A 15605-nucleotide genomic window follows, 5' to 3' on the forward strand; every position below is an offset into this window, starting at 1 on the left:
TGTATTGATTTATTTTTTGGTTTTGGTGTATGTTTTTTTTTAACTATTATAGTTTTTATGTTATTAATGTTTTATTAGCCGTAATCTTCCTACATATATGTCCCATCTGTTTGTGCTACATTTGTGTGGGTTTGTGCTGCATTTTTTTTGTCTAACTATTATACTTTTCATGTTATTAATGTTTTATTAGTTTTTTTTTAGTTTGTCAAACTCGTCCCATTCATTTGTGCTACATTTGTGCGGGTTTGTGCTGCATTTTTTTGGTTTATTATAGTTTTTATGTTATTAATGTTTTATTATTTGTAACCAGCTCCCCTACCTTGGCAAAATCTCCCTATATACATGTCCCAATTGTTTGTGCTACATTTGTGCAGGCCTACTACGCTATTTTATTTTAACCTCTTAAGGCCCAAGGTGTTTGTTTACATGTTTGTTTGTTTTATTTCTCTTTGCTATTTGGGCTTATTGGACCCTAATTAGAATAAAAATTAAGAATCATCTTTTGACCTGATGTACTTAGTCCATAAGTACACAAACGTGTACATCATGACATGCTAATTCTTATTTTTACACTTTTTTTTTTCCAAATTCCATTGTATGTTGTACTCTTCTCACACCACCAGATGGCAGTATAAGTGTCCACATAAGTGGCCATGAGACCCCAATTCAGTAGTGTACACAATTTTGGAAATAAGAGCTAAAAGGTGCTGTCCACGTATGTGGCCACTAAGGCCTTTAGAGGTTAATGCTGGTCAAACTTGTAGTATATTTGTTCGTGCTACATTTGTGCTGCAAAATTATTATAGTTTTTATGTAAAAAAGTAGTATATTTGTTTTTGTTATTATTGTTGTATTGATTTATTTTTTGGTTTTGGTGCATGTTTTTTAACTATTGTAGTTTTTCTGTTATTAATGTTTTATTAGCCGTAATCTTCCTACATATATGTCCCATCTGTTTGTGCTACATTTGTGCGGGTTTGTGCTGCATTTTTTTTTGTCTAACTATTATAGTTTTCATGTTATTAATGTTTTATTAGTTTTTATTAGTTTGTCAAACTCGTCCCATTCATTTGTGCTACATTTGTGCGGGTTTGTGCTGCATTTTTTTGGTTTATTATAGTTTTTATGTTATTAATGTTTTATTATTTGTAACCAGCTCCCCTACCTTGGCAAAATCTCCCTATATACATGTCCCAATTGTTTGTGCTACATTTGTGCAGGCCTACTACGCTATTTTATTTTAACCTCTTAAGGCCCAAGGTGTTTGTTTACATGTTTTGTTTTTTTAATTTCTCTTTGCTATTTGGGCTTATTGGACCCTAATTAGAATAAAAACTAAGAATCATCTTTTGACATGATGTACTTAGTCCATAAGTACACAAATGTGTACATCATGACATGCTAATTCTTATTTTTACACTTTTTTTTTTTCCAAATTCCATTGTATGTTGTACTCTTCTGACACCACCAGATGGCAGTATAAGTGTCCACATAAGTGGCCATGAGACCCCAATTCAGTAGTGTACACAATTTTGGAAATAAGAGCTAAAAGGTGCTGTCCACGTATGTGGCCACTAAGGCCTTTAGAGGTTAATGCTGGTCAAACTTGTAGTATATTTGTTCGTGCTACATTTGTGCTGCAAAATTATTATAGTTTTTATGTAAAAAAGTAGTATATTTGTTTTTGTTATTATTGTTGTATTGATTTATTTTTTGGTTTTGGTGTATGTTTTTTAACTATTATAGTTTGTATGTTATTAATGTTTTATTAGCCGTAATCTTCCTACATATATGTCCCATCTGTTTGTGCTACATTTGTGCGGGTTTGTGCTGCATTTTTTTTTTGTCTAACTATTATAGTTTTCATGTTATTAATTTTTTATTAGTTTTTATTAGTTTGTCAAACTCGTCCCATTCATTTGTGCTACATTTGTGCGGGTTTGTGCTGCATTTTTTTGGTTTATTATAGTTTTTATGTTATTAATGTTTTATTATTTGTAACCAGCTCCCCTACCTCGGCAAAATCTCCCTATATACATGTCCCAATTGTTTGTGCTACATTTGTGCAGGCCTACTACGCTATTTTATTTTAACCTCTTAAGGCCCAAGGTGTTTGTTTACATGTTTGTTTGTTTTATTTCTCTTTGCTATTTGGGCTTATTGGACCCTAATTAGAATAAAAACTAAGAATCATCTTTTGACATGATGTACTTAGTCCATAAGTACACAAATGTGTACATCATGGCATGCTAATTCTTATTTTTACACATTTTTTTTCCCCCAAATTCCATTGGATGTTGTACTCTTCTCACACCACCAGATGGCAGTATAAGTGTCCACATAAGTGGCCATGAGACCCCAATTCAGTAGTGTACACAATTTTGGAAATAAGAGCTAAAAGGTGCTGTCCATGTATGTGGCCACTAAGGCCTTTAGAGGTTAATGCTGGTCATTGCCGAGGTACTTGGAGAGCCAAGTGTTTTTGAAAAAAAAAAGAGATTTACTGTTTTGCACCAACATTGGATCGGGACACCCTAACTTTAAGTGTGAGGCAGAAATAACCTAAATGTAAATAACAAATAATAATAATTAAAAAAAAATGTTTTGCCCCATTCCACCCTGTCACGTCATGGATTTACCACTTTTTCTTTCTCTTTCCAGATCGACTAAAACTCATCCGGGACCTGTCGTCCATTTGAGTGACAGCCCGAAGGATGAAGGCAAGGTGAGGAGGCTGATAAAAAGCAGTAACACCTCACTTTATGTTTTCAGCATGGTGGTAATACTTTTTTCTCCTCTGATCACTAATCAGACTCTCTCTCGTACATACCTTCTATTGTCTCTCTCTCTCTCTCTCGCTCGCTCGCCCGCTGTCTATACGTAACCCCCATTAAGTTGTGTTGTTTGAGGGTCAGGCTGCAGACAAACGGATGAGAAAAATGGCGTGTGGCGATGGCTGCAAAAGAGGTCATTGACAAGTGCATCGATTTTCCCCGACGGATTTCAGAGCCGCCGGGCAAAATCACACTTGACAAGCTGTGAAGACGTAAAACCAAGAAACGCGCTCACAGCTGCACCGGACAGCAAATTGTTGCATGTCACCTGTGTGAAGGTGGTGCACCTTAAGTAGGACAACATGACAATAGTTTGGTATACGTTTGTGCTGTTATCGTTTTTTTGTTATTAATGTTTTTTAATGGGATAAGCGGTAGAAAATGGATGGATGGATTCATAACTAGACCCCCTATCTCCCCATACAGAATGTGTCCAAGGTTTTTGTGCTACATTTGTGCAGGTTTGTGCTGCCATTTGTTTTGTTTGTTGTAATTATTTTGTTATTAATGTTTTATTATTCGTAACCAGACCCACCACATTGTCAAAATCTCACCAATATTGTCCTATTTGTTTGTGCTACATTTGTGCTGCAAAATTATTATAGTTTTTATGTAATAAAGTAGTATATATTTTTTTGTTATTATTGTTGTATTGATTTATTTTTTGGTTTTGGGTTATAATTTTTAACTATTATAGTTTTTATGTTATTAATGTTTTATTAGCCGTAATATTCCTACATATATGTCCCAATTGTTTGTGCTACATTAGAATTGTTGCATTAATTTATTTTTTTGGTTTTGGTTTATGTTTTTTGACTATTATAGTTTTTACGTTATTGATTATTTATTATCCGTAACCAGCTCCCCTACCTTGTCAAAATATTCCTATATATGTCTCAATTGTTTGTGCTACATTTGTGCAGGTTTGTGCTGCATTTGTTTTGTCTATTATAATTATTTTGTTATCAATGTTTTATTATTCGTAACCAGACCCACCACCTTGTCAAAATCTCTTCAAACTTGTCCTACATTTGTGCTGCAAATTATTTTTTAATTATTATAGTTTTTATGTAATAAAGTACCATAGTTTTTATGTTATAATTGTTGTATTGATTTATTTTTTGGTTTTGGTTTATGTTTTTTGACTATTATAGTTTTTATGTTATTAATGTTTTATTAGCCGTAACCAGTCAACTTGTCAAAATCTTCCTACATATATGTCCCAATTGTTTGTGCTACATTTGTGAGGGTTTGTGCTGCATTTTTTTTTTGTTTATTATAGTTTTTACGTTATTAATGTTGTATTATTTATAGCCAGGTCCCCAACCTTGGCAACATCTCCCTATATATATGTCTCAATTGTTTGTGCTACATTTGTGCAGGTTTGTGCTGCATTTGTTTTGTCTATTATAATTATTTTGTTATTAATGTTTTATTGTTCGTAACCAGACCCACCACCTTGTCAAAATCTCACCAAACGTGTAGTTTGTGCTACATTTGTGCAGGTTTGTGCTGCCATTTGTTTCGTCTGTTATAATCATTTTGTTATTAATCTTTTATTATTCGTATAATCCCGGACGAGCCCCCAATTTGTTGCGTTTTGGACCAGTTGTTCCTCCCAGGGAATTCAAGTCACAATTCGCTCCCAAGTTCTTTCCGACACTTAAAGCTGAGTTGAAAAACCACCAGAGACAGAATAGGTATTTTGTTGTATATATTCTCAAAGCTTTGACAATATACATTTTAGATTGAGACCAGTCTAACCCTAGAACCTTCTATCCCGCACACCCAAAATGTTTTCCCTTCCCAACGCCAAAAACCTCTCTTCCCTTCCACCTCCCTAGCCATAACAAAAGCACAACGTCTCCCTAGCCATAATACATTCCAAAGAACTCAAGGTTAACACACAGAGTTTGCTTGCTGACAGAGCATCAAGAGAAGAAGTGGAAAAGACGAGCTGTTTTCAAATATGACAAAGAAACGGACGAAGTACAACTTAAATTCGGATATATGTAAATATCTGCCTCCGACAGTAACCAGACCCACCACCTTGTCAAAATCTCACCAAACTTGTCATATTTGTTTGTGCTACATTTGTGCTGCAAAATTATTATAGTTTTTATGTAATAAAGTAGTATATTTTTGTTATTATTGTTGTATTGATTTATTTTTTGGTTTTGGTTTATGTTTTTTAACTATTATAATTTTTTATGTTATTAATGTTTTATTAGCCGTAATCTTCCTACATATATGTCCCAATTGTTTGTGCTACATTTGTGCTGCATTTTTTTTTTTGTCTAACTATTATAGTTTTCATGTTATTAAGGTTTTATTATTTGTAACCAGCTCCCCTACCTTGTCAAAATGTTCCTATATACATGTCCCAATAGTTTGTGCTACATTTGTGCAGGTGTGTGCTGCATTTGATTTGTCTATTATAATTTGTTTGTTAATAATGTTTTTTTTATTCATAACCAGACCCATTATGTTGTCAAAATCTCCTCAATCTTGTCCCATTCATTTGTGCTACATTTGTGCGGGTTTGTGCTGCATTTTTTTGTCTATTATAGTTTTTATGTTATTAATGTTTTATTATTTGTAACCAGCTCCCCTACCTTGGCAAAATCTCCCTATATACATGTCCTAATTGTTTGTGCTACATTTGTGCAGGTTTGTGCTGCATTTGTTTTGTCTATTACAATTATTTTGTTATTAATGTTTTATTGTTCGTAACCAGACCCACCACCTTGTCAAAATCTCACCAAACGTGTAGTTTGTGCTACATTTGTGCAGGTTTGTGCTGCCATTTGTTTTGTCTATTATAATTATTTTGTTATTAATGTTTTATTATTCGTAACCAGACCCACCACCTTGTCAAAATCTCTTCAAACTTGTCCTACATTTGTGCTGCAAATTATTATAGTTTTTATGTAATAAAGTACTATAGTTTTTATGTTAGAATTGTTGTATTGATTTATTTTTTTGGGTTTGGTTTATGTTTTTTGACTATTATAGTTTTTATGTTATTAATTATTTATTATCCGTAACCAGCTCCCCTACCTTGTCAAAATATTCCTATATATATGTCCCAATTGTTTGTGCTACATTTGCGCAGGTTTGTGCTGCCATTTGTTTTATCTGTTATAATCATTTTGTTATTAATCTTTTATTATTCGTAACCAGACCCACCACCTTGTCAAAATCTCACCAAACTTGTCATATTAGTTTGTGCTACATTTGTGCTGCAAAATTATTATAGTTTTTATGTAATAAAGTAGTAATTTGTTTTTGTTATTATTGTTGTATTGATTTATTTTTTGGTTTTGGTTTATGTTTTTTAACTAGTATAGTTTTTATGTTATTAATGTTTTATTAGCCGTAATATTCCTACATATATGTCCCAATTGTTTGTGCTACATTTGTCTAACTATTATAGTTTTCATGTAATTAAGGTTTTATTATTTGTAACCAGCTCCCCTACCTTGACAAAATGTTCCTATATACACGTCCCAATAGTTTGTGCTACATGTGTGCAGGTGTGTGCTGCATTTGATTTGTCTATTATAATTTGTTTGTTAATAATGTTTTTTTATTCATAACCAGACCCACTATGTTGTCAAAATCTCCTCAAACTCGTCCCATTCATTTGTGCTACATTTGTGCGGGTTCGTGCTGCATTTTTTTTTGTTTATTATAGTTTTTATGTTATTAATGTTGTAATATTTATAGCCAGCTCCCCTACCTTGGCAACATCTCCCTATATATATGTCTCAATTGTTTGTGCTACATTTGTGCAGGTTTGTGCTGCATTTGTTTTGTCTATTATTATTATATATGTCTTATTTTGTTATTAATGTTTTATTGTTCGTAACCAGACCCACCACAAAATCTCATCAAACGTGTCCTATTTGTCTCTGCTACATTTGTGCTGCAAACATGTTTGTTTAATTATTATAGTTTCTATGTAATAGAGTACTATAGTTTTTATGTTAGAATTGTTGTATTGATTTATTATTTTGGTTTTTGGTTTATGTTTTTTGACTATTATAGTTTTTATATTATTAATTATTTATTATCCGTAACCAGCTCCCCTACCTTGTCAAAATATTCCTATATATATGTCCCAATTGTTTGTGCTACATTTGTGCAGGTTTGTGCTGCATTTGTTTTGTCTATTATAATTATTTTGTTATCAATGTTTTATTATTCGTAACCAGACCCACCACCTTGTCAAAATCTCTTCAAACCTGTCCTACTTGTTTGTGCTACATTGGTACTGCAAATTATTTTTTAATTATGCTAGTTTTTATGTCATAAAGTGCTATAGTTTTTATGTTATTATTGTTGTATTGATTTATTTTTTGGTTTTGGTTTATGTTTTTTAACTATTATAGTTTTTATGTTATTAATGTTTTATTAGCCGTAATCTTCCTACATATATGTCCCAATTGTTTGTGCTACATTTGTGCGGGTTTGTGCTGCATTTTTTTTGTCTAACTATTATAGTTTTCATGTAATTAAGGTTTTCTTATTTGTAACCAGCTCCCCTACCTTGTCAAATTTTTCCTATATACATGTCCCAATAGTTTATGCTACATTTGTGCAGGTGTGTGCTGCATTTGATTTGTCTATTATAATTTGTTTGTTAATAATGTTTTTTTTATTCATAACCAGACCCACTATGTTGTCAAAATCTCCTCAAACTCGTCCCATTCATTTGTGCTACATTTGTGCGGGTTTGTGCTGCATTTTTTTTGTCTATTATAGTTTTTATGTTATTAATGTTTTATTATTTGTAACCAGCTCCCCTACCTTGGCAACATCTCCCTATATATATATGTTTCAATTGTTTGTGCTACATTTGTGCAGGTTTGTGCTGCCATTTGTTTTGTCTGTTATAATTATTTTGTTATTACTCTTTTATTATTCATAACCAGACCCACCACCTTGTCAAAATCTCACCAAACGTGTAGTTTGTGCTACATTTGTGCAGGTTTGTGCTGCCATTTGTTTTGTCTGTTATAATTATTTTGTTATTAATCTTTTATTATTCGTAACCAGACCCACCACCTTGTCAAAATCTCACCAAACGTGTCCTATTTGTTTGTGCTACATTTGTGTTGCAAAATTATTATAGTTTTTATGTAATAAAGTAGTATATATTTTTTTGTTATTATTGTTGTATTGATTTATTTTTTGGTTTTGGTTTATGTTTTTTAACTATTATAGTTTTTATGTTATTAATGTTTTATTAGCCTTAATCTTCCTACATATATGTCCCAATTGTTTGTGCTACATTTGGGCTGCATTTTTTTTTGTCTATTATAGTTTTCATGTTATTAATGTTTTATTATTTGTAACCAGCTCCCCTACCTTGTTAAAATGTTCCTATATACACGTCCCAATAGTTTGTGCTACATTTGTGCAGGTGTGTGCTGCATTTGATTTGTCTATTATAATTAGTTTGTTAATAATGTCTTTTTATTCATAACCAGACCCACTATGTTGTCAAAATCTCCTCAAAGTCGTCCCATTCATTTGTGCTACATTTGTGCGGGTTTGTGCTGCATTTTTTTGTCTATTATAGTTTTTATGTTATTAATGTTTTATTATTTGTAACCAGCTCCCCTACCTTGGCAAAATCTCCCTATATACATGTCCTAATTGTTTGTGCTACATTTGTGCAGGTTTGTGCTGCATTTGTTTTGTCTATTACAATTATTTTGTTATTAATGTTTTATTGTTCGTAACTAGACCCACCACCTTGTCAAAATCTCCTCAAACTTGTCCTATTTGTCTGTGCTACATTTGTGCTGCAAACATTTTTGTTTAATTATTATAGTTTTTATATAATAAAGTACTATAGTTTTTAAGTTTGAATTGTTGTATTGATTTATTTTTTTGGTTTTGGTTTATGTTTTTTGACTATTATGGTTTTTACGTTATTAATTATTTATTATCCGTAACCAGCTCCCCTACCTTGTCAAAATATTCCTATTTATATGTCCCAATTGTTTGTGCTACATTTGTGCAGGTTTGTGCTGCATTTGTTTTGTCTATTATAATTATTTTGTTATTAATGTTTTATTGTTCATAACCAGACCCACCACCTTGTCAAAATCTCCTCAAACGTGTCCTATTTGTTTGTGCTACATTTGTGCTGCAAATAATTTTTTAATTATTATCGTTTTTATGTTATAAAGTACTATAGTTTTTATGTTATTATTGTTGTATTGATTTATTTTTTGGTTTTGGTTTATGTTTTTTAACTATTATAGTTTTTATGTTATTAATGTTTTATTAGCTGTAACCAGTCAATTTGTCAAAATCTTCCTTTATATATGTCCCAATTGTGTGTGCTACATTTGTGCAGATTTGTGCTGCATTTGTTTTGTCTATTATAAGTTTTTTGTTAAAAATGTTTTTTTATTCATAAACAGACCCACTACGTTGTCAAAATCTCCTCAAACTTGTCCTATTCGTTTGTGCTACATTTGTGCAGGTTTGTGCTGCAAACATTTTTGTTTGAACATTATAGTTTTTATGTAATCAAGTAGTATATTTTTAATGTTATTATTGTTTTATTTATTCATTTTTTGTTTTTATGTTTTCAACTATTGTAGTTTATATATATATATATATATATATATATATATATATATATATATATATATATATATATATATATATATATATATATATATATATATATATATATATATATATATCCCAATCGTTTGTGCTACATTTGTGCGGGTTTGCGCTGCATTTTTTTTGTCTATTATAATTATTTTGTTTAATTATTCATAACCTGACCCACTATGTTGTCAAAATCTCCTCAAACTTGTCCTATTCGTTTGTGCTACATTTGTGCAGGTTTGTGCTGCAAACAATTTTGTTTGAACATTATAGTTTTTATGTAATCAAGTAGTATATTTTTTATGTTATTATTGTTTTATTTATTCATTCTTTGTTTTTATGTTTTCAACTATTGTAGTTTTTATATATATATATATATATATATATATATATATATATATATATATATATATATATATATATATATATATATATGTATATATATCCCAATCGTTTGTGCTACATTTGTGCGGGTTTGTGCTGCATTTTTTTTGTCTATTATAATTATTTTGTTTAATTATTCATAACCTGACCCACTATGTTGTCAAAATCTCCTCAAACTTGTCCTATTCGTTTGTGCTACATTTGTGCAGGTTTGTGCTGCAAACATTTTTGTTTGAACATTATAGTTTTTATGTAATCAAGTAGTATATTTTTTATGTTATTATTGTTTTATTTATTAATTTTTTGTTTTTATGTTTTCAACTATTGTAGTTTATATATATATATATATATATATATATATATATATATATATATATATATATATATATATATATATATATATATATATATATATATATATATATCCCAATCGTTTGTGCTACATTTGTGCGGGTTTGTGCTGCATTTTTTTTTGTCTATTATAATTATTTTGTTTAATTATTCATAACCTGACCCACTACTTTGTCAACATCTCCTCAAACTCGTCCCATTTTTTTGTGCTACATTTGTGCAGGTTTATGCTGCAGACATTTTTGTTTGACTATTATAATTTGTATGTAACTAAGTATTATAGTTTTTTATGTTATTATTGTTTTGTTATTTGTAAACAGCTCCCCTTCCATGTCAAAATATTCCTATATGTATATCCCAATTGTTAGTGCTGCATTTTTTGTCTAACTATTATCGTTTTTATATTATTGTTTTATTATTAATATCCAGGCTCCCCACCTTATCAAAATCCCACCAAACGTGTCTCAATCGATTGTGTTACATTTGGGCTGCATTTTTTTTGTCTAACTATTAAAAATGTTTTGTTATGTATGCTATATTATTCATAACCAGACACACTACCTTGTCAAAATCTCCTCAAACTTGTTCCATTCGTTTGTGCTACATTTGTGCAGGTTTGTGCTGCAAATATTTTTGTTTAACTATTATAGTTTTTATGTAATTTTTTTGTTTGTTTGTTTGTTTTGTTTTTTGCTTTTTAATAGTTTTTTATGTTTTTAACTATTATAGTTTTTATGTTATTAACATGTTGTTATTCATAACCCGACCCACCAACTTGTCAAAACCTCCCCAAATGTGTCCTAATCCTTTGTGCTATTATGGTTTTTGTGTTATTAACGTTTTATTATTCGTAACCAGCTCCCCCACCTTGTCAAAATCTTACTATATATATATATATATATATATATATATATATATATATATATATATATATATATATATATATATATATATATATATATATATATATATATATATATATGTCCCAATCGTTTGTGCTACATTTGTGCGGGTTTGTGCTGCATTTTTTTGGGTTGTTATAGTTTTTATGTTTTTAACTAATACAGTTTTTATGTTACTAACATGTTATTATTCATAACCAGACACACTACCTCGTCAAAATCTCCTCGAACTCGTCCCATTCGTTTGTGCTACATTTGTGCAGGTTTGTGCTGCAAATATTTTTGTTTAAATATTATAGTTTTTATGTAATCAAATATTATAGTTTTTTATGTTATTATTGTTATATTTTTATTAATTTTTTGTTTTTTTTATTGATTTGATGTTTTTAACTACTATAGTTGTTATGTTATTAATGTTTTATTATTCGTAACCAGCTCTCCTACCTTGTCAAAATCTCCCCAAACGTTTCTCAATTGTTTGTGCTACATTTGTGCAGGTTTGTGATGGGTTTTTTTTAGTCTAACTATTGAAAATGTTTTGTTATGTATGTTTTATTATTCATAACCAGAAGCACTACCTTGTCAAAATTTCCCCAAACTCGTCCCATTTGTTTGTGCTACATTTGTGCAGGTTTGTGCTGCATTTTTGTTTGTCTAACTATTGAAAATGTTTTGTTATGTATGTTTTATTATTCATAACCAGAAGAACTACCTTGTCAAAATTTCCCCAAACTCGTCCCATTCGTTTGTGCTACATTTGTGCACGTTTGTGATGGGTTTTTTTAGTCTAACTATTGAAAATGTCTTGTTATGTATGTTTTATTATTCATAACCAGAAGCACTACCTTGTCAAAATTTCCCCAAACCCGTCCCATTTGTTTGTGCTACATTTGTGCAGGTTTGTGTTGCATTTTTTTTGTCTAACTATTGAAAATGTTTTTTTATGTATGTTTTATTATTCATAACCAGAAGCACTACCCTGTCAAAATTCCCCCAAACTCGTCCCATTTGTTTGTGCTACATTTGTGCACGTTTGTGATGCATTTTTTTTGTCTAACTATTGAAAATGTTTTGTTATGTATGTTTTATTATTCATAACCAGAAGCACTACCTTGTCAGAATTTCCCCAAACTCGTCCCATTCGTTTGTGCTACATTTGTGCACGTTTGTGCTGCTTTTTTTTTGTCTAACTATTGAAAATGTTTTTTTATGTATGTTTTATTATTCATAACCAGAAGAACTACCTTGTCAAAATTTCCCCAAACTCGGCCCATTCGTTTGTGCTACATTTGTGCAAGTTTGTGCTGCATTTTTTTTGTCTAACTATTGAAAATGTTTTGTTATGTATGTTTTATTATTCATAACCAAAAGCACTACCTTGTCAAATTTTCACCAAACTTGTCCCATTCGTTTGTGCTACATTTGTGCACGTTTGTGATGGGTTTTTTTTTGTCTAACTATTGAAAATGTTTTGTTATGTATGTTTTATTATTCATAACCAGATGCACTACCTTGTCAAAATTTCCCCAAACTCGTCCCATTCGTTTGTGCTACATTTATGCACGTTTGTGATGCATTTTTTTTGTCTAACTATTAAAAATGTTTTGTTATGTATGTTTTATTATTCATAACCAGAAGAACTACCTTGTCAAAATTTCCCCAAACTCGTCCCATTCGTTTGTGCTACATTTGTGCACGTTTGTGATGTTTTATTTTGTCTAACTATTGAAAATGTTTTGTTATGTATGTTTTATTATTCATAACCAGAAGCACTACCTTGTCAAAATTTCCCCAAACTCGTCCTATTCGTTTGTGCTACATTTGTGCATGTTTGTGATGTTTTTTTTTTAGTCTAACTATTGAAAATGTTTTTGTTATGTATGTTTTATTATTCATAACCAGAAGAACTACCTTGTCAAAATTTCCCCAAACTCGTCCCATTCGTTTGTGCTACATTTGTGCACGTTTGTGATGTTTTATTTTGTCTAACTATTGAAAATGTTTTGTTATGTATGTTTTAATATTCATAACCAGAAGCACTACCTTGTCAACATTTCCCCAAACTCGTCCCATTTGTTTGTGCTGCATTTTTTTGTCTAACTATTGAAAATGTTTTATGTATGTTTTATTATTCATAACCAGAAGCACTACCTTGTCAAAATTTCCCCAAACTCGTCCCATTCGTTTGTGCTACATTTGTGCAGGTTTGTGCTGCATTTTTTTTGTCTATTTATTGAAAATGTTTTGTTATGTATGTTTTATTATTCATAACCAGAAGCACTACCTTGTCAAAATGTCCCCAAACTCGTCCCATTCGTTTGTGCTACATTTGTGCACGTTTGTGATGTTTTTTTTTTGTCTAACTATTGAAAATGTTTTGTTATGTATGTTTTATTATTCATAACCAGAAGCACTACCTTGTCAAAATTTCCCCAAACTCGTCCCATTTGTTTGTGCTACATTTGTGCAGGTTTGTGCTGCATTTTTTTGTCTAACTATTGACAATGTTGTGTTATGTATGTTTTATTATTCACAACCAGAAGCACTACCTTGTCAAAATTTCCCCAAACTCGTCCCATTCGTTTGTGCTACATTTGTGCACATTTGTGATGTTTTTTTTTTTTAGTCTAACTATTGAAAATGTTTTGTTATGTATGTTTTATTATTCATAACCAGAAGCACTACCTTGTCAAAATTTCCCCAAACTCGTCCCATTTGTTTGTGCTACATTTGTGCAGGTTTGTGATGGTTTTTTTTGTCTATTTATTGAAAATATTTTGTTATGTATGTTTTATTATTCATAACCAGAAGCACTACCTTGTCAAAATTTTCCCAAACTCGTCCCATTCGTTTGTGCTACATTTGTGCAGGTTTGTGCTGCATTTTTTTTGTCTATTTATTGAAAATGTTTTGTTATGTATGTTTTATTATTCATAACCAGAAGCACTACCTTGTCAAATTTCCCCCAAACTCGTCCCATTCGTTTGTGCTACATTTGTGCACGTTTATGATGCTTTTTTTTTGTCTAACTATTGAAAATGTTTTGTTATGTATGTTTTATTATTCATAACCAGAAGCACTACCTTGTCAAAATTTCCCCAAACTCGTCCCATTTGTTTGTGCAACATTTGTGCAGGTTTGTGCTGCATTTTTTTGTCTAACTATTGAAAATGTTTTGTTATGTATGTTTTATTATTCATAACCAGAAGCACTACCTTGTCAAAATGTCCCCAAACTCGTTTCATTCGTTTGTGCTACATTTGTGCAGGTTTGTGCTGCATTTTTTTTGTCTAACTATTGAAAATGTTTTGTTATGTATGTTTTATTATTCATAACCAGAAGCACTACCTTGTCAAAATTTCCCCAAACTCGTCCCATTCGTTTGTGCTACATTTGTGCAGGTTTGTGCTGCATTTTTTTGTCTAACTATTGACAATGTTGTGTTATGTATGTTTTATTATTCACAACCAGAAGCACTACCTTGTCAAAATTTCCCCAAACTCGTCCCATTCGTTTGTGCTACATTTGTGCACATTTGTGATGTTTTTTTTTTTTAGTCTAACTATTGAAAATGTTTTGTTATGTATGTTTTATTATTCATAACCAGAAGCACTACCTTGTCAAAATTTCCCCAAACTCGTCCCATTTGTTTGTGCTACATTTGTGCAGGTTTGTGATGGTTTTTTTTGTCTATTTATTGAAAATATTTTGTTATGTATGTTTTATTATTCATAACCAGAAGCACTACCTTGTCAAAATTTTCCCAAACTCGTCCCATTCGTTTGTGCTACATTTGTGCAGGTTTGTGCTGCATTTTTTTTGTCTATTTATTGAAAATGTTTTGTTATGTATGTTTTATTATTCATAACCAGAAGCACTACCTTGTCAAATTTCCCCCAAACTCGTCCCATTCGTTTGTGCTACATTTGTGCACGTTTATGATGCTTTTTTTTTGTCTAACTATTGAAAATGTTTTGTTATGTATGTTTTATTATTCATAACCAGAAGCACTACCTTGTCAAAATTTCCCCAAACTCGTCCCATTCGTTTGTGCTACATTTGTGCACGTTTGTGATGCATTTTTTTTGTCTAACTATTGAAAATGTTTTGTTATGTATGTTTTATTATTCATAACCAGAAGCACTACCCTGTCAAAATTCCCCCAAACTTGTCCCATTCGTTTGTGCTACATTTGTGCACGTTTGTGATGCTTTTTTTTTTTTTGTCTAACTATTGAAAATGTTTTGTTATGTATGTTTTATTATTCATAACCAGAAGCACTACCTTGTCAAAATTCCCCCAAACTCGTCCCATTTGTTTGTGCTACATTTGTGCAGGTTTGTGCTGCATTTTTTTTGTCTAACTATTGAAAATGTTTTGTTATGTATGTTTTATTATTCATAACCAGAAGCACTACCTTGTCAAAATTTCCCCAAACTCGTCCCATTTGTTTGTGCTACATTTGTGCACGTTTGTGATGCATTTTTTTTGTCTA

The 15605-nt window shown here is 31.0% G+C and overlaps 1 protein-coding gene across 11 annotated transcripts in view; it reads left to right on the top strand.

Moving 5' to 3' along the window:
* Nucleotides 1-15605, top strand: part of stxbp5l (syntaxin binding protein 5L) — a 457116-nt gene that overhangs the window by 265854 nt on the left and 175657 nt on the right. For all 11 annotated transcript variants that reach the window (XM_061926057.1, XM_061926060.1, XM_061926058.1 and 8 more), the window contains one exon: nucleotides 2662-2725. In XM_061926057.1, the coding sequence (XP_061782041.1) occupies nucleotides 2662-2725 (64 nt within the window). The remainder of the gene's footprint in view (nucleotides 1-2661; nucleotides 2726-15605) is intronic.

Source organism: Nerophis lumbriciformis, linkage group LG31 (genome assembly GCF_033978685.3).
Source record: "Nerophis lumbriciformis linkage group LG31, RoL_Nlum_v2.1, whole genome shotgun sequence".
Taxonomy (NCBI): domain Eukaryota; kingdom Metazoa; phylum Chordata; class Actinopteri; order Syngnathiformes; family Syngnathidae; genus Nerophis; species Nerophis lumbriciformis.